The following is a 22,236-nucleotide window of genomic DNA, read 5'->3' as shown; positions in this document are numbered from 1 at the left end:
AGCAGATGCCTTTGACCCCAGACATGTTTTTGTTGCAAACCCCCAATCTGAACTATTGTGTCTGATCTCCATTTCTACTTGCCTGTGCTGATATTATCACTTTATTGGGACATTGTTGTCAACATGTTGCATTCTGACTTGCCATGACAGGATTTGAACAGCAGAGGGGGCACCTTCATTTGGTTTAGATAATGGCTGGGGTTGTGATCACCAGCTGAGGTTGTGAGTCATTTCTCAGTACCACGTTGCCCTGTGCATTCCACATGCTGTGACTCACTCTCCACCGGGGAAAGGACATGTAGGGCATCCATTGACACAGTGTCTGGGAAACACTTAGCATGTTTATCACCTTGTGAAAGGTGAGATCATTTTAGCTCAGTTTCAAAAGCAGGGTGAAAATGATATGTTGTTGTGAGGCCTTTTAAACTTTATGAATGACGGTGAATAGGAAGAAGATCAACAAAAACATTTCAACTACAAAAACAAAGCACCAGCTGGCATAGACAAAAGGGGTTCATAGATATACATTCAGCAACGTTATTGTTTGGTTGGCAAATCCAACTACTTGTATGGAAATGAGGCACAAAAAAACATGAATGCTTTTTATTTCAATTTATTTATCTTGTAAGAACCAATACGAATTGGGGATGTTTTCAAAATGGGTACAATGATAAAAAACTGACCATTTTCACTCTTCTCCACCTTGTCTTTCAGATTCGATCTTTGTGTTTGAGTTAAAATATGCATATCAAGGGAAGTCCTATTGTTGCCCCCTTAGGGAGAATGAATGAGCGCAGGAGAAGTACCTGTTGTAGGAGTTAAGTTTTTTTTTTCCTGTTTAACTGCCTGGATGAGAGTGTGTGTATGTGTATGTGTGCATGTGTGTAGGATGCTCAGCAGGGTTCAATGGGCTTATCTGAGGTGGACTGATTATTGCACTCCAACAAGATTAAAAAAAAAAAAAAAACATGGCTCTTGAAAGGCTAAAAATAAAAAATAATAATAAAATAAAAAAAAACTATTGGATAACAAAGTGTCCTTGCCCCTGCCAAATGCATAACTGTCACACATAGCATATCTTGTGAATAAATATTGCAGACATATTCAAACTCAGTGAGCCCCTAAACTGAAAGTGACTTTAAGCAAGTGAAGGGTAAAAGAAAAACATTACTGCATTTTCAGGTGAACCTTTGAGTTTTTGTGCAAAAAAAAAAAAGGAAAAAAAAAAAACACACACCCAATACCAAACGGGACAATCACAATGTGTTCAAAGTTTAAAAATGTTTTTAAAAAGGTACATTATTCTGGCCTAATCATAATATCAATAATTAGTGGAAATAAAATTCATTTGACATTGGAACTTGTCTTACATCACCACTGTTTGTGTAAAAATAAAAATTCACAAAATGGAAAATGTTATCCCATGATTACAACTGAAAAAAAAAGAAACACAGGATGGACTCAAGTTGAAAGAATTCTGGCCCGTGGTTGTACAGTATAACCGGGAGGCGGGCCTATCTGTGTGCTTTGACCTTCCATTCATTGGTTCAGCTGGTGGATCCCCAGATCTGGATTCATTCATTCCATCACTCGCTTGCTCTCCGATCAATTAACCATGACTCAGTGTTAACAAATCATCACAATAATTACTGATAGCACTCTCCATTTTTTTTTTTTTTTTTTTTAAATCTCCCCTTGGAAGATTCCCCACTAGATGCGCATAAGAAAGATGCGCTGACAGGCAGCCTACTGCACACAGCAGTTGTGGCCGTTGGTATCCTTGAACCGCAGACGCATTTTGGGTCTGTATTTCTCGAGGTAAAGAAGCTGTTTGGAGTTGAAGGCTCCACGTCTCTTCCTTTAAAAAGCAGAGTAGGGAAAAAAAGGAGGACAGAAGATTAAAACAATGCCATCCACACAACACCACAGTATACTCCACACACTATGCCTTTACTGTAATGATCAAAGGAATAGTTCGACATTTTGGGAAATGCACTCGCATTTGCTGGCAGAGAATTAGATGAGATGATCAATACCACTCTTATCTTTTTTAAATGCAAAGCTATAATAAGCAGCCAGTATGCTTAGCTCAAAACAAAGACTGGCACCAAGGGGAAACAGCTAACCTGGATCTCTCCAATCCACCTGCCAGCACCTTTAAAGCTCACTAATTAACAGGTTATGGCTTGTTTGTTTAACTTGTACTAAAATGTTTTAGTAACTAAACAACGATGTGCTGTTTTTACAGAGATTTATGTGCCTGACTATTTCTTGGCTTCGTGCAATAACTTCCTGGAGTCTCTGCAAGGATTCCTTTAACTCCGGACATCTTGCAAGGTACGGTTTGTTTCTATTGGGGCTACTAGACTGTTAAGAAGTAGACTTTGGAATTACAGTTAAGAAGTCTTGGTATTTGCAAACTAAAGAGAGAAAAATGCCAAAATGCACATGGTGTTGCATGACTTATTTACCTCAAACTATTTAAAATTACAGTCCAGCTAATAAAGATAATACGTTGATTTTTCACACGCATAACCTTTTTTTTTTTTTTTTTTACTTACAGTATGTACTGACGTTTATTAAAACCATAAATCTGAAAGCTTACTTACTGCCTTATGAACTGCACAGCATCTTCATACTTCATCCCAGACTCAATGAGGGCTAAGGCCACCAAGACTGGAGCTCTGAGAGGTAAAGAAATCCAGTAGACCAGTTCAAGGAGACAGTGAGAGAATCAAAGAAGAGAGAGGGAGAAGAGAAGATTAAATGCCAAGGTTCACATGGTTCCATAGTAATATTGTGGAGGGGCGAGGATGGGGGTGGGGGGTGCCTAAACCTGGGAAACAGGCCTGGGAAATCAACAGGGGTGCACAAGTTCAGCGTTGCCCTGCTGGGGCCCTGTGCTCACACCCTGAGCCTCACACACATAACTCTGATAAGTTACAGTAAGACAACCTTCTCCTTTATCACCAGAAGAGATAGAGTGAGGGGGAAAAAAATAAATAGACAAACTCTGTAGACAACTTGGCAGGTCATATCCAGCGCTGACGGAGCATTTCTTTGAGCACCTTACCTCACACAAAATTCAGGAGGGAGAGTATGTGTGAAAGAAAGAATAGAGTGAAAATGTGAAAAAGAGAAACAGTGCAATCGTGTGAAAGGGGGGTGAGAAAAAACAAACACAACAACAACGCAAAGAGCTGCAGCCTCCCACCATGATGGTTTAAGAGGATACCGACTGGTGTAACGCAGATCAGACCGTGAGGAGATGGAAAACCCAAGATGACTGCAGCAAACGACGGACAGGAAAGAAGAAGAGATGAATTCAGAAAATGCCAGTCTGACCACCCCTTGTAATTATTCAACCTCCCGAATGCCACAGCAATGCAAAACGCTGAGAGCCATTGGGAACTGATTGGCTTATTGTGCGTCTGTGGTCAGGAAAGCCATTTTCACAGTGGCTCGCCCACGTCATGCGCTTCTGTCTTCTGTTTTCACACTTAGGTTGTTTATTCTGCATAACTTGTTCGTAAAATTCACCGTCACATTGGCCTGTGAATATGACACTGCATATCTCTAGATCGCCTGTACAACCTCATGACCGACAGCCACATCACATGCAAATGTAATTGCCTTCACTTTCCAAGCCTGCGGAGGCAATGCAATGCAATACACTGTTGTTGCTGATGATGAATACACTGAGCGAACCAGCTGATTGTCTATTTACAGAGCAATAACAGCAGCAGGAAGATGACCATTCAAGATACTGGATGAATCACCGGTGTGTTTTTAAGATTAGATACTCAAGAATTCAAGAACAGGAAATACAGGTACAGTGCAGCACATTTAGTCAAGCCAGCCTTTACTGTGTAACCAATGCTGGAGAAGCAGCACGTGTTAAAGGGGGATGAAGAATAGAATAGAATAGAATAGAATAGATCCATATTACAGTGTACGTACGCTTCTCTCAAGACTCGGTACTGTTGGTTGGCTGTTGGTCGCGAGTAACATCCTTTTGACCACCATTTAAATTTTTAAATTCTCTTTACAATTAAATAAAAATTCGGACTTACCGTGGCTTCCGCACTGCACAACACAACAGTCGAGGGACTGTGGAAGCCACGGTAAGTCCGAATTTTGATTTAATTTAATTGTAAAGAGAATTAAAAAATTTAAATGATGGTCAAAAGGACGTTACTTGTGACCACTACACAGAACAATTTTAAAATGAGTCCGGAGCCCATTAATGAACATTGAAAAAACGATAGATTCTTGAACAAAAATGAATATAAACGTCCAAACGCTGCAGTTGGGAGTATGGATGGTATGAAATTAACTGATCAGAGGTGACCTGATATCTGAGGTAAACACTGATTACAACTGGAAATGCCCTTTAACATTGGTAGACCAGACAACAATCATAAGAAAAAAAGTCAGCTCTACCATCTAAGTTTTCGTCACATCCCCAGACAGGCAAACACAACCGGCCACTCACCGGCCAAGCCCTGCCACACAGTGCACAGCGATGCAGCAGCCAGGCTCCTCTCGAAACTTGGTGTTGAGCAGCTTGAGCCAGTCGTCCACAATCTGGGTGGGAGGAGGGGCTCCATCATCAAAGGGCCAGTCCTACAGGAGACAAAAACAGAATATATAACTTGGGAGGGATGGTCATACACTAAGATAGGCTGCCACAAATGTCCATGTGTGTCATCTCTTACCAGGACCTGTATCCCCTCCTTCTCTACAGGAGCCTTGTCGTAGGTGGCGTCACAAACTCTCACCAGTGTGTTCACCTCAAACTTTTTCAGCTCCTGGCAGACGTTGAAAGAGAGAGTGTACTTTTAGGCAGAGGACTTGAGAGAAGGGCGCACATGGATACAAACACACAGATGAAGGCCTACCTCGGTGAACTTGTTAAGCGTGGCATTGGTGGGGTTGTGGGTGATGAGGAACCTCATGCACTCGTAGGCAATCTCGACTGCAGCGGGGCGGTTCATGTTGGCGAGACGGCTTAAAAAACAATTACAATACAATACTCTTACAAAACAAAAGCGACTTTTGGCTCAGAAGTCAGCAAAGACTGCAGGTGGATTTATGTATTGAGGAAAGGTAGAATAAATAAAATTGACAACACGTGAAGGAAGATGGGTGAGGAGGACAACAGGTGTCAACTATGGGATGATGTACACAGAAGGGTAACAAAAAGGATAAACTAGTCCACAGTACTCCAAGATGTAAAAAATAAAAATGAATCAATACAAAACCAAAAATTTAAAAGGATAAAAAAAAAGATAAAGGATGGAGAGACTATCCAGGAGTCATCCAATCAGTTTACCCCATTCAGGAGAGCTGTTTGTGATTGGCTGTTCAAGGAGAAAGTAGAGAGGCAAAGGGTTTTCGTATTGGTTGGGACAGGGCAGGGCAGTCGGGCCAAGGACTACGCAATATCCCAGAGGGGGGGCCTTCGGAAGTAGAGTCTGCAGTTCCTAATGTGCTGGCAGTCAGGGGGGCTTCTGGGTAGCGTAGTCCCTCGGGGGGCGGCCGATTCACTTCTCCACGCAGGTGAGGTGCTGTGCCTGGCAAAATTCTCCGCTCACACACGCCATATAGGTACGGCTCAAGTCAACACAGAAACCCTGTGAAGAGAGGAGAAAGAGAAAGGCCAGAATGAGTCTATGCTATTATAACTGGGATAATACACACCCACGCCTGAATTATTATGCCTTTTAACGACATTCAAATCGGAAATGTTATCCTAATTACATAATAGCCAGCGTCTTAAATCAACAACTTTAAACCGGTTATTTCACGTGCTAAAGCAACAACTGGCAAATTGTAGTTCATCAATGTTATTTTGAGCACTAACAAATAAAAACAAAACCATGAGAGGTGTAGCCTGTAGTCTGGTTGATATGCCATCTGCATTCTGGTAGTTAAGTTAATGGAAACCGCAACATTTGTCTTTTTGCTCCTCAGAAAATAGAGGCCTTTTCAATCATAAGCACTCCAGGTGCTTGACATGTGTCACTTCCAGTTAGGTTGCCACTTTATGGTTGTCATGTTAATGGTCAAGATGGCTAATGAACAGTGTTCTAAGAAATTATAGCATCAGTTTAAGCAGTTACAGTACAGAGCCATTAACAGCAGCAGTGACCTTCCAGTACCTTGTCATTACCACCAATTCTTTTGCATTTATTATGAATAAGATGACAGGTTTTTCCTCACATTATTATGCCACACATACTAAATAAAGTCTGCTAATCTTTCAACATAACTTTTAACAACCTTTATTTACTCAAGTTTTGACTTAACTGAAACATAATCTGCAGAATGCTCAAGGCTGTGGTCAAAATGGGAGTAGACATTTTAAACTTACAAGTTTAATTACACCATTTGACTGGTCAACTTTGTAAATATAAAACTGTGAAACGCAGGAACTTAAAAATAGTACGACCATGACCATTTCTACCTTGTTGCCACAGTGCCGTGAACTGACTACACCTTTGGATTACATCACTCTGTCAATTCACAACCTGTCGCCAAAATGGAAACTAATAATATGCACAGTATGGAGTGCACACATAAGCACACAAGGGTGTCTTACAGAACAGGTAATGTCTGGTCTGTAACCAGCCAGGGAGCAGTCAAACTCTGCCAAGTCCTTTGCAGTCTAAACTGAGCCGCCACAGACTGGCTGGAACCGTCTCAGAGCAACATAGGAGGGAGGTAGGAAAGGGAAGGGGGGGGGGGGGGGGGGCGGATGACGAAAGCTGCCTGTCACTACGCCGAACACATAGAAAAGATAGTGGGCAGGAAACGGAGAGAAAGGGCTTGGACTTTAGCACCGTGTCACAGGCAGTAGTCACAAGGTGAGGATTACAGGGTGGGCAAAGCTTCAAACAGCCCAAGTATTTGAGTCCCACGCTCCCTCTTTTCACCTCCATGAGATTGACACAAGACTCTCTGTACTCTCTCCATTCCTATTTCACTCAGTCAATTTACCCAGGATATTTAACTTAACTGTATGACAGTATGTGCTTTTTTTTCATTTTGAGAAGTCACCCAAAACGGAGCCAACCCTTTCATTTTGCCTCTTGCTCCCACTCACCACCGTCACTTACCCTCTCAGTTAACTGCTGACCTCAGAGCCACTGACAAAGAGATGTATCAACACACTGTCCTCTCTAAATTTTGTTCCTCCCCTCCATCTTTTATATTCGACAAATCCCACAAGTGCACGCACAACAGCCTCGATTTTTCTTTTTTTTCCTTGTGTGATGGCTGAGATCCTTTGTGACGCCTTTAATTACCACCCCAGAGCAGGACTGAACACAGCGTGGCATTGCTGCATGCACACAACCAGAGCCCGGACAGACTTTCAAGGCTCGTTTCAATCAGCTTCTAATCCCCCAGAGATGAAAAGGATGGACAAGGGGCGAGGGAGGGGAGTCAACATGTGCTTCTCACCTGTGAAACTGGACAGCGGAAAGGAGAGCAGACTGTAGAGACAGACTGAAACGTGGAGGAAAAACTGAAGAACAAAAGATCCAACAGACACGCCAAGGCCACCACAATGACAGCTTATGTTAAAAGATGAAAAGTAACTAGAATTGCAGAGGGTTGCCCAGATGCACAGAGTGACTTCATACAGTCTGCGTTTTAAATGTAGCCATGGGTAGAGTTACAGTGAGGCAAAATTGCATGTAAAAACACCATTTCAAAGTTAACACAGGCATGTATGAACCACAGCACATGAGGGTTAGGTGGGAAACCTGAGAAGTGGCTGAAAAACAACAGTTTTAGTGCCTGCAGTGTGCACTGGAACATCTCTATTGTTTCCAGCCCCCCTCCCCATGTTGTTGAACTGTTAAAACTTAAACATACTGGTCCAACCTGATGGAAATACCAACAACAGCACTTTGACTTACTGATGTAAACTGAAAGCAGGCAGATTGAGACATCTACGGTAGATGACTTAAAACCAGTCCTCCGTGTCTTAAGTGAGCTCGTCAATAGAGAAGTGAGTAAACTCTGGTCTGCCACAGTCTGCCAGCCTGCCATCACAGCGCTGTCGGGAACACATGCAAATCACTCTGAAATTTGCAAACTCGCTCTGCAGTTACACTGCACAGATGCAGGAAGGACAAAACAAACATGCGTACATGCACAACCAAGTCTGTTGGTGCGTACATGTTAAACCACACAGGAAACAAGAGTCACTACATTCAAAAGCCTTAAAAACTCCACTTAAACATGAATGGGTGATATGCCATGCAACTGTCATCTGTAACTGAAATTTGTTTGAACAATTAATATCCCTTTAGATGGTCTTAGATGTCCGCAAATTGTGAGATTTCCATCAGACTCACTGATATTCATAAAGTAGTAGTTTACAATTCAAATTAGGGCTGAACGATTTGGGAAATTAATCTGCGATTTTTTGGACCAATACTGTGATTGCGATTTAATATGCGATTATTTTCCTTATTCAACAGACAGAAACAATAACTGTTCTATATTATGACCAACACAATATTTGATTCATTAAACATTGTTTGTTTGGTCTTTTCTGGAAGGTCTTTTTTACAGGCTTGTTGCATGTATTAATTATCATGTCATGACAACATAACAAAGCAATGACAGATAAGCCTGACCGGTTCGTCCGACGGGGGGGATCGGACTGTATAAGTTTCGCTTCCACCGCACACTGCTGTTATGCATGTGCGCTTCTCTCTGTCTGTGTGCGTGTGAGAATGCCATTAAGAAATAGCGCTATGCAGAGATGAATGATCGGAAGACACTGGTCATCAGTGTTTTAGCCACACAGCGATTATACGCCGTGTTTGACAGAGCTGCTGATCTACAGGTCGGTGGTGGTGTCGCCCCGTGAAGTCACAACAGCACAGAGGCAGGTTCTGCTCACCTGACGCTGTGCAATTCCACCTTAAACAGACAAATGGATTATTCTACTTTTTAGATAAATTAATAACCAAATGAGTAGCAATGTAACATCAAATGCAGTAATGAAATGTGAGAACCAATCAGCAGCATCCTATTATAGTAGAGTTGACAGTGGTGGAGTTAACAGCGACAGGTGCCTTTACAGCAGCTTGTGTTGTTGTGGGGTTCATTTCCCAGCTGTGCATGTAAAAAAAAAAAAAACACTGATGTGCTTCTGTTAAAACATAACTGGGCTACATCCGGCCTTGTGTGTCTACGTACAAATATACATATAGTATATGCACTAAACTGGGAGAAAGGTCATGGAATAAAGGCAGAGGCCCACACAGTGACCCAGAGAAAACTCCCTTGGTGCCCTGTTCTTCATCACATGTTCTAATGTTGAGCTGCAAGTGGAGGGAGCGAGTGGGAGTGGGGACTGACTGACTTTACACGGAGAACTTCCCAAATCAGCTGCTCCCTCCCAGAGTTCTCCTAGAGAGACTGAGGAGAAAGAACAGAAGAAGAGAGGGAGAGATGAGAAGTGAAGAGAGCAGAGAGTAGCAGTACGGGCTGATAAGGACTCTGGTATCGGCTCAGAAAAGGGCACGCAAACCTAAACAGGTGATAAAGCAGCAAAAGAATGAGAACTAGGACATAGGTGTCCTACAACTGCTAACTCGTCATTTTAGGCTTGATTCAGTGTGTCAGTGTTTAAGGTCATAATAGCAGCAAAAGATCGAAACACCGTGGAAGTTTAGTATAGTTACTGCAGGTAATGTGCATGGGGAGAAACTGATCTGCTATAGTGAGCGCGCTTATTGAAAGCCTCACTGTATTAAGGATTTTACTGCCATGGGACTCTATAATTGTAGAGGGCAGCTTGTGTGGAAACCTGATAGCTGTCAGGTGTCTTATCTCCATCACTCACCCACCACCTCCAGCACATACAGTCACTATTCACACTACAGTATATAGAAAGCCTAAACAGTCCTGAGCTGGCTGGGGCAATATATTCGCCACAAATGCTAAGGGGTTGTTCTAAAATTAGAAGGAAAATGAGCTCAAATATCTGGACATGGCATATGCAGACAAGGGCATAGTGGTAAAACGTCAGACCTTTACGCAAAGTGTGGAATGTCTTAGTCCATCTACTTCCCCCCTTGTGAAAGATGTTAGTGTTACATCCAACCCTGTCTGGTGGTCTGAGGTTGTGCCTGAGTCTCGCTGATGTTTTGTCTGGAGCCAGACTGGGCATGACCAGACTGTACTGCCTTGAAGCAGCTGGAGGGCTAATTTGCTGTGTGAGAGCCGAGTCAAGGGGGAGCGCCTGTCATCCATGGCAGGATGGACAGTGGGGAGGAGAAGGAGGAGGAGGAAGCCACTGTACTGCTTGCACTGAGAGCAGTACGGATGGCGCAAGGAAAATAAAGGGCGCTGATATACTTGCCCAAAATACCACCTGCTTGCTACACACGCAGCACACACATCTTTCAGTCTCAATTAGACTATTTACACCACATGCTTCCGCAAACAAAAATACACACATGCATAAATACAAGGTGCCAGATAAATGTTTTTTCTTTCAAGTGCTTGATCTAAAATTCTACAAGGAGTTAGTGTAAAAACAAGGACAGCTGCATTTAAACTTACAGAAACCATAACTCAGAGGGAAATGAAATGGGGCCAGGTGTCACAGACGCTTGCCTCCATTCCTTTGGCTTCTGAGAGTGCCAAATACGAGATAACTGAGAGGCTTGCAAATGTCAAGGAGGTCAGGGACAAAGGAATAGAAACATAAAGAAAAGCTGCTGAGAGAAAAACCTTCAAGAGGACATAATGGATAAGCAAAATTAAACATGTGAAAAGGAAAGCAAAAAAGTAAGAGGCAGTAAAATAAAAAAAACAACAGTCAAGCCAAGAGCTTGGCAGTGACTACGTCTGAGATAAAACATGGATCCAGCTGGTTATTTGCAGTGACGTCAAGACCGTTGATGGCTGGGTGGGTGGATTTCACCTCAAATTAGAGCTGTCCTCGACCTAACTGTGCTCACAGCAACAAGAGATGAAGAAACGTTTTATTCACTTCAAACAAGGAGAAAAAGCAGCGGCTGGCAGAGAGAGCTCAGGGACAGAAAAGTTGAGCAGAGGCCGCTAACTTTATAAGAAAAGCCCTGTTGACACACACACACACACACCCGGACTTCTAGGGTGTTTTCACACATGAGCCAACTGAGGAGGTTCTTAAGGGTCTAGAGTAATTATGCAGACCAAGGAACATTAAGTGAAGTGTGAAAGTTGGTGTCAAACTTGGGTGTTGGCCACACAAGCAGTCTCTGGTCCACTTCAAAAGAATGGCACGGGTGACCAAGATGGACAGCGAGCTCCACCGGTGTCCACTTACAAATATGAAGGACAACTGAAAGCCAATTATCATAACTGGTTTTAAGTGTCACAATGCAGTCATCTGCTCTACAGTGCAGATTCAGCATGAAACTATCAAGAAAACCCAAGACCACAATGCAAAGAGTTTACTTTCACAGTATGCATCCATGCAGAACGACCACAGAACAAAACATGTGCTATGTAAAAGCCTGCACTGGTATGATAAACAAAAGAAATGAGTGATGGTGCAGCTGCATTGGGAAATCCCACACACCCACCACACACGTGTGTTTTACATTTTCAGTGTTTGCAAGTGTGACAAAGATGGCACTACTCCGTTGCCCTGGACGGCTATTACACAATAAGTCCCACAGGTCATGTTCAAAAGTAAACCCTCAGTAATAGCTACCAAGCTATACGTTTTGGTTTAAAATGACATAGGAAAGTGGCACTTAATGTGATATTCAAGGCCTTCGGTAGATAAGAAAATGAATTTCATGTTTAAGAAAGACAGATGCCTGGGGCAGATTCACATAGTCCAAGACTGAAGGGGCCTACCAATGTAGGGCATGGTGACAGGTCACCACAGCATTCAGCAAACAGTACACATAAAGGAAGTAGTGTACACAGTCCTCCCTCGCCATCAGTCATACTTGAAAACACACAAAAACAAACAGACGCACATGAAAGCAAAGACATACACACGCAAACAAACCTACAAAGAGCTACACTAGTTAAGCTTCTCCTTTTTCTGAGCCTCACCAGTTTATCTAGTGTACCTAGTAAGACACCAAAATCCCGAGGCATGCCTGGACAAGACAGCATTGAGAGATGGAGAAGAGGAGGCTTGTATGCAAAACCGAACTCCAGCGGTGATCACTAACTGTTGCTGTGCCTCCCATGAGCTGCACACTCCGGGGATTTGCAAACAAGAGCCTCGGGCTGAAAGTGATACTTGTAGTTGGTAGAAAGATTCTGTGTGGCCTCATGCTTTTCCGACTGAATTCTGATAACATGCCTTTGGGTTTCTAAGAATGACATGGATCAGGGAAGAACTGGTTCACAAACATTCAAAACTTTCTTGAGAACAGCATCTTTACTTCACCTGACCTGCGATACAGGCAGGGGAAGAGGGATGGTTGTGCAAAAGCGTAATTATAGCTACTGTATGTGGGGAATGCTGCTGCTACTTCTGGCATCCTGACCAAACCACTAAATCCAAATTACTCTTTGTCAGCATCTCACACATGTGGATTTGCTGCCTTTCTTTGTTGTATATACACAGGGCTTGAAATTAGCAGTTGCCACTCGCCATTTGCGACCCAGATTCCTCTGTGGCGAGGGCGAGCTAGAAAAAATGAGACTCCCAATACTGTTTTCAGGGTTTCCCCCAGTGTATTATAAGCTTATAGATGTCTTTTTCATCACCTGACAACGTCACAACTTTGTTGCGCATTACGGGACACGTCACGGACATCATGCTCATCAGACCGCTGCTTCACCAGCTGACCGAGAGGAACACACCGAGCCCACGTTAACGTGAGCCAAGCCGCGGCTCCAAAAGGCTCAGTCAGCTGCTGTAGCATGGCTGTTCACTGTTAGCACGTCGTCCCCTGCAGCGTCAGAGCTCCGGACTCCTGTGAGCCGAGACGCTTTTACCAGATGTGAAAATAATCTATTGTTTCATTTTTCAGCTCGTAAGGTTCGCGTTTACACACGTTTGTTTTTAATCTGGTCCAAACAGTAGATAGAGTATCCGTGACGTTTCAACGTCTCATTTCCATGACGACTGACCGGAAAAAGACGCATGTTACGTCACGTTTAAGTGACTCCAGATTGTAAAAATCTCTGAGAAATAATGCTACACTTAAACAATGGCAACACCAGGCAGTTGTTTTTTAATTTTTAGTGCAGACAGTTGATATTATTTATTTAAAAATTATTTTTATGATTTATTTATTTTTGTGGTTGAACAGCATTTCAAGAGTGCAATATGTGAGACTCGTTACATAAATGTCTAATAATAAGACATGATAATGGTAATATAATCTGCTTCATGTGTCTTCTTATTGCTGCATAGGGATTTATACTGTTTTTCCAGAAAAGTTAAAAGGTCATCATCTACACAGTACAATTGATTGAGAAGAATAGGATGACTGTTATATGGTTCTACATGACTGCTATACAACTAGTGATGTTGAAATACAATAGTGAAGCAACTTGTTGGTTTTGGCTAGTAAAAAAATTAAAAACGAGTAACTTGTTTTAAAAGTCCAAAAGTTAATTTCAAACCCTGTATATACACCATGAACTTTAATTGCTATACAATTTTTAATTGGTAAGACCTACCAGAAGGCATTACCACATACATGGGGAATAAATTGTGTTTATTTAAACATGTCATGGAGTGAGTATTATTTGAAGCTCAAGTTGTCTGTTGTCTGTATTCTTCATTCTTGTAAAGACAGTTGTTGACATGAGACTTTTTAAAATGAAAATCCAAAGATTAAATTACATGAATGATAAACGGTTGCCCCAGTGTGATGTACAGTGAATGTGTTTGTGCAGCCTCTCTTAATGAGAAATGTCCACTAAGCCATTTCAGTGCCTTTGTATAGCCAGACAAACATGAATCAGTGAATACAAGCAAAAAATAAAAACACTACACACCCATTAGACTTGGTCACCTAATCAGGGTTTCATAATTGGGACATGAGTCACAACTGGTCATGTCTGTGTTTACCTGTTTTAAGGTAGAACCAAGCGCAGACTGTGACTCAGGCTTGCGGTGTCTCAGTTTGAAATATAATAAACCCTTATTTTTCAGACTTATTGCCACAGACCCCTCAGATATACAGACTCCCCACTGTGGGTAGTCGGACTCAAAAGAAAACCACAGGGCAAGACATCTCTATGGGGGAAGAGAGAATAGTACACTCCGTTCAAAATTCAAATGTGGTGATAGAACCACAAACATTTAGCAGTGTGCTTGGGAAATACCTTTAAAACTCTCGAAGCAAAAGGTTTGGTGATAGACTTCTGCTTAATCACACAAAGTTGTCTTGTATTTCTGACAAAATGTAAACTGAAATGAAAACACTCACAGAGGACATATAAAAAACTTGATAAAGGCTTGCTTTTTTTGCACTTGCTTGTAAAGAGACAAACATTCCTCTTGTTATAGCATATGTGTGGGTGGACTGTGATCAAGCCTAGAAATATGTTGGGGGTACATAATGACCCTCTATATACTGTATACCAGTCCAACCCAACAGATGCACAAAAATCCTCAGGGCTGCCTACAGGTTGGATTCTTCCTGCCACAGCAAACCTGTTTGAAGGGTTTCCAGGTTAACCACAATGTATCACCTAGCTTTGTTCACATGCTTTTTCTCTGTTCAAAACAACAGTAAACATCTATTAAGTAGGAACAGAGTTAAAGGAGAGAAACATCAAAAAGGTCAATGATCTGACATATGTCTTACAGGAATGCTATATTGAGGAGTGAATGAGTCTGTAAACAACGAAAGCTGTTGTGGGGCAAACCTGATCGGTGCCCAGTTTCCCATCATGCACATTCTGCTCTAACTAAATCCTCAACAAAAGTGGAGGGATAATTTGTGTTTAAAAGGGCATACATTCAAATTAAAGCCAGCTGGTTGAGATAAAGGTTCACAGCACATGAATGGCTGTAAATAAATACAGAGATGGTAATAACCTGACTATGCTGTAGCAATACAGAGCGTTTAATGTGACGAGCTCAAAATATTACTGCGCTTTCAAGTTAACTGTAACTTTTACTGCTAAAAGACTTGCGGCTCTCCTCACCAGCAACAGGCCACTAGCTTTCGTTTGAAAGATCAAAACAGTAGACAGTGGTGTTTGTTTCTCTGGAAACCATTTGGTCATATAGATACTGTAGCACAGACACCGCCTCGCAGACAGCACCCTAATCAGACCTCAGCCAAAACTCTTTTTGTCCTCTGCCCAACTTCATTTAGAGCCAATTAGTGCAGCTGATAAAATCTGCTAGTAAAAGCAACTGCCAGCTGAAAATTATGGCTTTGCATCTATTCACCAAAATCAAATTGAAGATTTTAAGATATTGTGCTGCCTTATAGTTGAACTCCCAGCCAAACACAGACGGGTCACGGAACTTTAAGCATGGGGTCGTATTAAAAGCTAATTAACTAAAACTACCATGACAGACTGTAAGGTCTGTTTCACTTTCACAGTTAGTCTTTACAGGTTCTGCATTGTTGGTATCCAAGGGCCACAAGCATTTCTGCAAAGTACTTAAACTTGCTATCAGCATATGACACATAGTTTTGTTCTGTGGTTTGTCAGAACTGAGTTTGCAAAACCATGTCTACACAACAGAGGATGTGAATGTTGTTGTAATGCTCTTCTTGATTACATCCACCTATCACTGATGCTAGCACAGTATGTAATATTGTGACTGTGTGTCCACCTTAACTGGTCACATACGTATATCATATTGGACTTCTTCTGTTGCTGTGCCAAACCCATCGTTAATGCGTCATTGTTTATTTGTAGTCCACGTTATGTTGTTTGTATCAAAAAGTCCTAATGCTAATATCCATTTTTTTATTGTCCAGCTCAGTGTTGTTGACATCCTGATGAGTGGGCATCTTAATTCTAGCCCCTATTCAGCACAACAGGTTACCTCTCTGTGCTCCCAGAGGACAGGAGCTAATCTTCCTGTAGAGTACTTGTTGTTCTGGCCTCTGGTGTCCGTGTAAACCAGGCTGGAGAAGGGAGGTGAAAGAATATGTACCTCCCCCTATTTCCACGAACAGACGAACACCCCCTACACATGCAGTCGCACACGGCGAAGCCCACTTATCACACTGCTTTGCAGCCTTTGAGTGAGCACAGATAAACAGTGTGACGATCAAAGGCCTACGATAGCGCTTAGTGGGAGGGCGGAGAGGGGGGGGACAAGGACTGATCTGTCTCTGGAAAGGACTAAAAGAGACCAGGGCCCAGTACCTTAGAAATAGAAATGAAGAGGGGAAAACATATCTGAACAAAGGCCTGTTCTTTCCTTGCTGTGGCCTAATTGCACTTTTAATCACACTTAACACCAAATTAAACACAAGCACTTGGAAGATGACATTTGAAAGAGAAACAAAGCCAGATATTACACTGACATTTGACTATGATTTGAATAAGGATTGAACATGAGAACACAGGAAAACTGATTATCTGCCGACAATGGAGTCAAACGAGATTAGATAGACTCTCTACACGAACAAGTGTTCTTGCCAAAAGTGTGCTTCGACAAAGGATAAACAATATCAAATATTAACTGTATTAGTGATGGATACTATGTAGTTTAAATCTGATACACACTTTCTGGAAAATTGGACCAGTTCTTTTGGTTGTGTCTTGCAACTGTAGAGGAAGGTTAATTATTTTACACCATACCAAAACATTTCAACTATTATGAAACAACGTGTTTACAGTTGGGGGAAAAAAGGAACTTAATTTAAACATCCATAGTTAGAGCCTATATGATTGAAACATTAACCTGTTTGAACCCAAGTTACTTACTCATATAATGGATCACTAAATGGCTGTTAAAACTCATCCATTCAAAACAACCATGGACACGGTGTCATAATGTATTTTAAATTTTAAAGCAGGGCATCTGACAAGAAGATCACACATTTTCACCAGCCTACGAGTACTAGTAACAACCATGTGCACTGCATTGACATATATGTGCGTATTAATGTCTCCCAAAATTGTCGATGGCTTATCGGTACCAGTGCATCACTGCAGACATGACAGTAAAGTTTTCTACTTTGATTTGGAATATGGGTCAAGGGACTATATTCAGCCGTCTCTGAGCTCCTTTGATAAGTCATAATCTCATGTCAAAATCGGCTCCAGGGAGACATCTCCTAGCCTAGCAGACACATGGATCACAGCAGGGAACGTCACCGCTACCTGTTGGCCAGCATGTCAATGAAATTGACCCTTCACTATAAATTAGCAGCTAAAGCAAAGACCTGCAAGTGCTGATAATCACAATTCAAGGTGCTCCTTCCGCATTCCACCTCATCATTACTTCCCCTCTAGCAAATAACTGACAGGGACTTCAACCGAGGCTAAACTAGTTCCATATAAACTACAGGTATCAAGGTGTGTATGGATTATGGATTAAACTAACTCCACAAATGTCAAAATTATGCACTACAATTTAGAACAGATTTACTCAGACAGAAAACAACTTGAAAAAGATATGCAAACACCCTATGAGCGGCTAAGATAAAAATAAGTTTCAATACAAGAGGCCGACACTCATCAAGTGACAGGAGAATGTCTGCTCACATTTTTGCCGAGAGGTGCAGAGTCCCACTGCGACATCAATTCTTCTGACATTTGAAAACTAACATGGCCCTCTGACAGCAGCATCAGGGGACGCCTGTTGCCATATCAACAATCCTCTCAGCGGTAGCAACAAGTGCTCCTATAGGGAATTTTGCTGTTCCCGGTGAGGAGATCAGAAGAGCAATGGTGCTCTCTTTAAACATTCACCGGGGCAAAGCTGAAGAAGCAGTAGGAGGTGCAGTATTGAGAAGGGTCAGGGTTCGGACTTGATGGCTGCACTTATACACTGATCTAGGAACTTTTTAACCTATGAAAGGCAACCTCCTTCCCAGAAGCATTAGGTATACTCTGTGATCTCAGATTAGCTCCGAGTGGAAAATCCATCTTTTTTTTAAGATTATGGCCACAATGAACACATTAGTTTGAGGTCATGTTGTGAGTGGTAGTCACACATTTCATGCGTTTTATAAGCTGCTTAAGGAAATGAAGGAAAAGTCAAGCTCCACTGAGAAACAACGCAGTGCCTAGGCAATTTAGGAAAACACGACAAGCTTGTTTATGTACAAGAAGCCAGCATTTTCTAGACTACAGTTGCTTCAAAACCAGAACACCTTCTGGATCAGCAAAGGTACATACACCTCCAAACAACAGCTCTAATAACAATAACAAAACCCTTCACTATAGCGTGTTTTGGCAGAGGACAGTGTTTTCCTGCTAACTGCAGCTCTGGCAGCTGTAGTTAGACAAGGTAGCTGAAAACACTAAGAACAAAAGGAAGATCCTATTCCTACCTGTTGCTATAGTTTCAGTAGGCAGCCTTGCAGCAGCATCTAGAAGAGGCGTCAATCTGTCAGATACTGCCAGTGCCACAGAGCTTGTGCCTTTGCTTTATCCTAGCGCTGTGGCAACAACAGTAAACGAACACCGTGCCGACCAGGACATGATTCATTAACCAACGCACAGCATACGAAACACACAAGGTGCCCATGGCGACTAATGCATAATTATATATGGGTTTTCACTTAATGGCTTTAAATAAAAAGGGGGGAAAAGTGTGGGCATCTAATCCTAGCTTTCCACTTTGGGCCAGTTTCAAAACAACAAAATTGCTTTGGAGCCCGGGGTCTTAGCAAGCTAACACAGTAAAACCAAAGCTTGTGTTCCATTCTGACCACGGCCAGACACCCAGCGGCATAACTGGAGTTTAAATTGGCCAAATCTGTTAAGCCAGTCACTGTGGAACAGACCTCTCCAACCCTACCTTTCAACACTCACAGCCACCCTGTGGTTAGATGGGCTGAATGCCAGCAGGCTACAACATAGGTGTTCTTCTCCCCCAGTTACCCTCCTTGGTAAGTTGGCGTCATGTTACTGTACACTGGGCTCACCTTTCACAGTTACGGTAACCAAGGCTGAGAACTTCCTCACTTGTCACATTGCCTTTTTTATGCTGCCTGTAGACAGAGGAACCACCCTTTTGTTGGTGTGAAATATCATGTCAGCATCTAGCTATATTTATGCCTACTATCGCCACTTTACTCACAAGCAGAGCACGGCGATGAACTGATAGTACCACATGCTGACGGACAGGTCTTTAAGATTCTTTACTTGTTGCAAACACAAAGCATACAAAGCCAATATTACTTATAACAGATTGTGTATTCTACATTTTCTGAAATGAAAATATTAGCAGATACTAAGTTTATACTTATCTAGTGGTGTAACAGAAATAAATGATAGATTAGACTGGCAGTTTTGTACTCAACAAAAATAAATATGACACACAGAGGCTGGACCCACAGGTATTGGGAGTTTGTCTTGAGGTGCGGTATCTCATGAATGAGGTCCTGCCAGTGTATAGGCCTGCCTTTTTACTGCAGGCCGTGCTCCAAGTGGACAGAGTGGAGCTATGCTATTTCTAGATCGGGCTGTGCATCATGTGTCAATTAGCTATAATATAAAGCAGGTCACCAGTACGGGTGACCTACTTCCACAATAAAATGTGAATAGAGCATAAAGACTTCAAGCAGTCTTCTGTATGAGTTGCAAAACTCTCGGCTTCAGAAGCAAGAGTACTGCATTATTATCATCATTACCCGAAAACAACATACAATTATTAAGATCTGTATTAAAAAATGTTTTTAAGAAATACAAATGAAATCTCTTCCTTCACTTCTATTATATATTGTTATGGCTTCTGATTGTTTTGATAACTATTTACATTAGGCATCTCATCCCTTGTACACTGCAAGCAAATTAGGTCACCTTGCAGTGACTCATAAGTAGGAATGTGTAATTAGCTTACCTGTTACACCAGTTAATCATTGACTCATACGCCCATGTTGGTAGGTGTGTTCAAAGCTAATCTTTTGTATTAGTTAGCCACTAGAATTTACTAGTGGAGGCTGAAACCATTGGAAGGTCATAAATTGAAAACTGAGAGGCATGGGAATGTGCTGCGGCCTTTTGTGTCACAGCTGCTCTAGTCAACTTCCTCCCCAAGTGCATTTCCTCATTTCACTTCAGCCCACATGGCTAAATGGTTGGGTGCTTTCTGTTTTAGGAAACCAGACAAAGCTAAATTATAGACCTACCTAAACCCAGTGTTAGCTACATTTCCACATGGAAGCGTATCGAATTCACCAAGTCAAGCCGGCTAGTTAACAACAAAGGCAGCAGTTTGATGATGATCACACAGAAACGGGAACCCAAGACAGCATAATCAACAGACAGGAAATATCGCCTTGTCGACCACTTTGCTCTGTTGTTAAAACGTTACGATGGCATATGGCTTCAAATAATTGGGTCAACCACGCTGTGGGTCAAGATTTGTCACAAAGGGCGGAAGGCAGATTGCTCAGTCGCCATCTACCTTTAGCCAAGCTTTTCCAAGCTACTGACTAACTGTCGACACCACCACACCGCCCAAAACCAAAACAAGCTGGAAAATACTTTAAAAATTACCAGCACGGGTTATATTTTAAAACACACACGTGATGCCACAGCCGTGAACGTTAGTCCTAAGCTGCTGGTAAAAACGTAAACCAAAGTATCTGTTCAAGTCAAGCTACAAGACAAAATGCTACCTCCATTGACATACCCTGAGCTCATTGTACAGCTAAGGGTAACGTCGCCTCTTATTTTATGAAAATGCAGTCGACGTCCACAGTTTGGACAATAACATGGTACAACAAGACATCGAACATTCTGTGCTGCTGAATAATAACCGAGATAGTGGGAGCATGGTGATATATATGGCCTAAGAGTCGCTATCTTACAGATTTTTCTTGTGCCTCCTCTCCTTCTAGGAAATAGCCTTAGCCCGATAGCAAGCTAACGTAGCTACATTAGCTTGCTAGTTAGCTCAGCTCCGTAGTTTTGCATTTCCAAGCAACGTTTTGGTAACCAGCCCAGACGTCAACACTCCCTAAATTAGACTGAGTTAGCGTGGAGGTGGGTGATAGCAGCAATTAGCAAAAGAAAAAAAAACAATGATGATCAATATTGATTAACGTTTACACAATTTTGGACAGTGTACGAAAGCCAACACTCAACCGTCCAAAGCTTTGCTCAGTGAGCTCAGCGTTAACGTGGTTATACACTCAGACAACCACTGGTGAAATTTACTTTAGCTGCCTTGTGTTGTGCTAATCAACATACATCCAACCATATGCAACACCAACTTTTTTAATCGGGCTCTTGCGGGTGTGTGGTGTCGCTAGCGTCTACGATCACACCAGAGACTAGTTTCTACAGGTCAGTTTTTAAGTTAGCCGGGTTCTTAGCTACTTACAAAGAGCAAGCTGAACATTGAAATCCCGTGACTTCTCCGGAGAAAGTGGAGGGAGTGCAGAAAGCGCTGTCAGGTCGCCTTTTTGTTCCTCTTCAATGTGGCAGCTTGAGTTCTCGTCGGAGGTCGGGACTGTTGTTGAGGAGGAGCCTCCTCAGTTTGTCGACACCCTCAGGCACTGTCGGAAATGTGACTTTCAAGGCGGTCCAAGTTGTCAGCGGGTTTACACCGTAGGCAACTACAGACATTTTACTGGGGAAATTGCTTTCGTCCGCATAATTTTAATTTATTTAAATGTATATTTGTTCATTTGTATTCTTTTACTACGCACGCGCAGCGAATTCCAGGCTACAATGACCACCGACAATATATTTCTAGTAAAATGAAGAAATAGGTAACATTCTCCTGACTTTTCCGACTACATTGTCCCCAACAGAGTGACGGACATGACGTTGTTTACGCTTGCTGTTGTCTCTGCCTACAAAAGCATTATGGAGGCGCGTTAACTTCTATTCTCAAGAAGTTAGGCAAGATATTCGAGTTTTCCGTGATCTCGCAAACGCAGCATGAAGGGTCTGGCGTCAGTACGACGTAAGAAGAATCCGGGTGCGTGATGACAGCTCACCATGGTGACGACAGTTCCAGAAAAGGTCTGCATCCATGAAATAAGCGTATACTATTACCCATGTGCTCATGGGTTATTTTGTAACAAACATTTTGTTCAATGTTTCATTTAGCCTAATTGAATTTCAAGTAGCTCA

General features: G+C 42.2%; 1 protein-coding gene across 1 annotated transcript; it reads right to left on the bottom strand.

Moving 5' to 3' along the window:
- Positions 1-450: 450 nt before the first annotated feature.
- ptp4a2b (protein tyrosine phosphatase 4A2b) lies at positions 451-21,626 on the bottom strand. Its single transcript, XM_083982266.1, has 7 exons — positions 21,479-21,626; positions 5,336-5,636; positions 4,902-5,010; positions 4,719-4,811; positions 4,496-4,626; positions 2,610-2,684; positions 451-1,858 (listed from the first exon to the last, which is right to left on the bottom strand). Exons 2-7 carry the CDS (start codon positions 5,338-5,340, stop codon positions 1,747-1,749), a joined length of 525 nt encoding a protein of 174 aa, XP_083838392.1. The 5' UTR covers positions 5,341-5,636; positions 21,479-21,626; the 3' UTR covers positions 451-1,746.
- Between the last annotated feature and the right edge of the window lie 610 nt (positions 21,627-22,236).

Source organism: Trachurus trachurus (genome assembly GCF_905171665.1).
Source record: "Trachurus trachurus genome assembly, chromosome: 11".
NCBI lineage: Eukaryota > Metazoa > Chordata > Actinopteri > Carangiformes > Carangidae > Trachurus > Trachurus trachurus.
Note: the sequence above shows the minus strand (reverse complement) of the source record. Positions and strands in the feature narration are given on the sequence as shown.

What these genes read in the sequence shown, in the direction of transcription:
- ptp4a2b (XM_083982266.1), bottom strand. An exon ending in AGGAGGGGATACAGGTCCTG is followed by an intron (nt 4,627 to 4,718) that starts GTAAGAGATGAC and finishes TGTCTCCTGTAG; the next exon opens with GACTGGCCCTTTGATGATGG. An exon ending in TGTGTGGCAGGGCTTGGCCG is followed by an intron (nt 2,685 to 4,495) that starts GTGAGTGGCCGG and finishes TTTACCTCTCAG; the next exon opens with AGCTCCAGTCTTGGTGGCCT.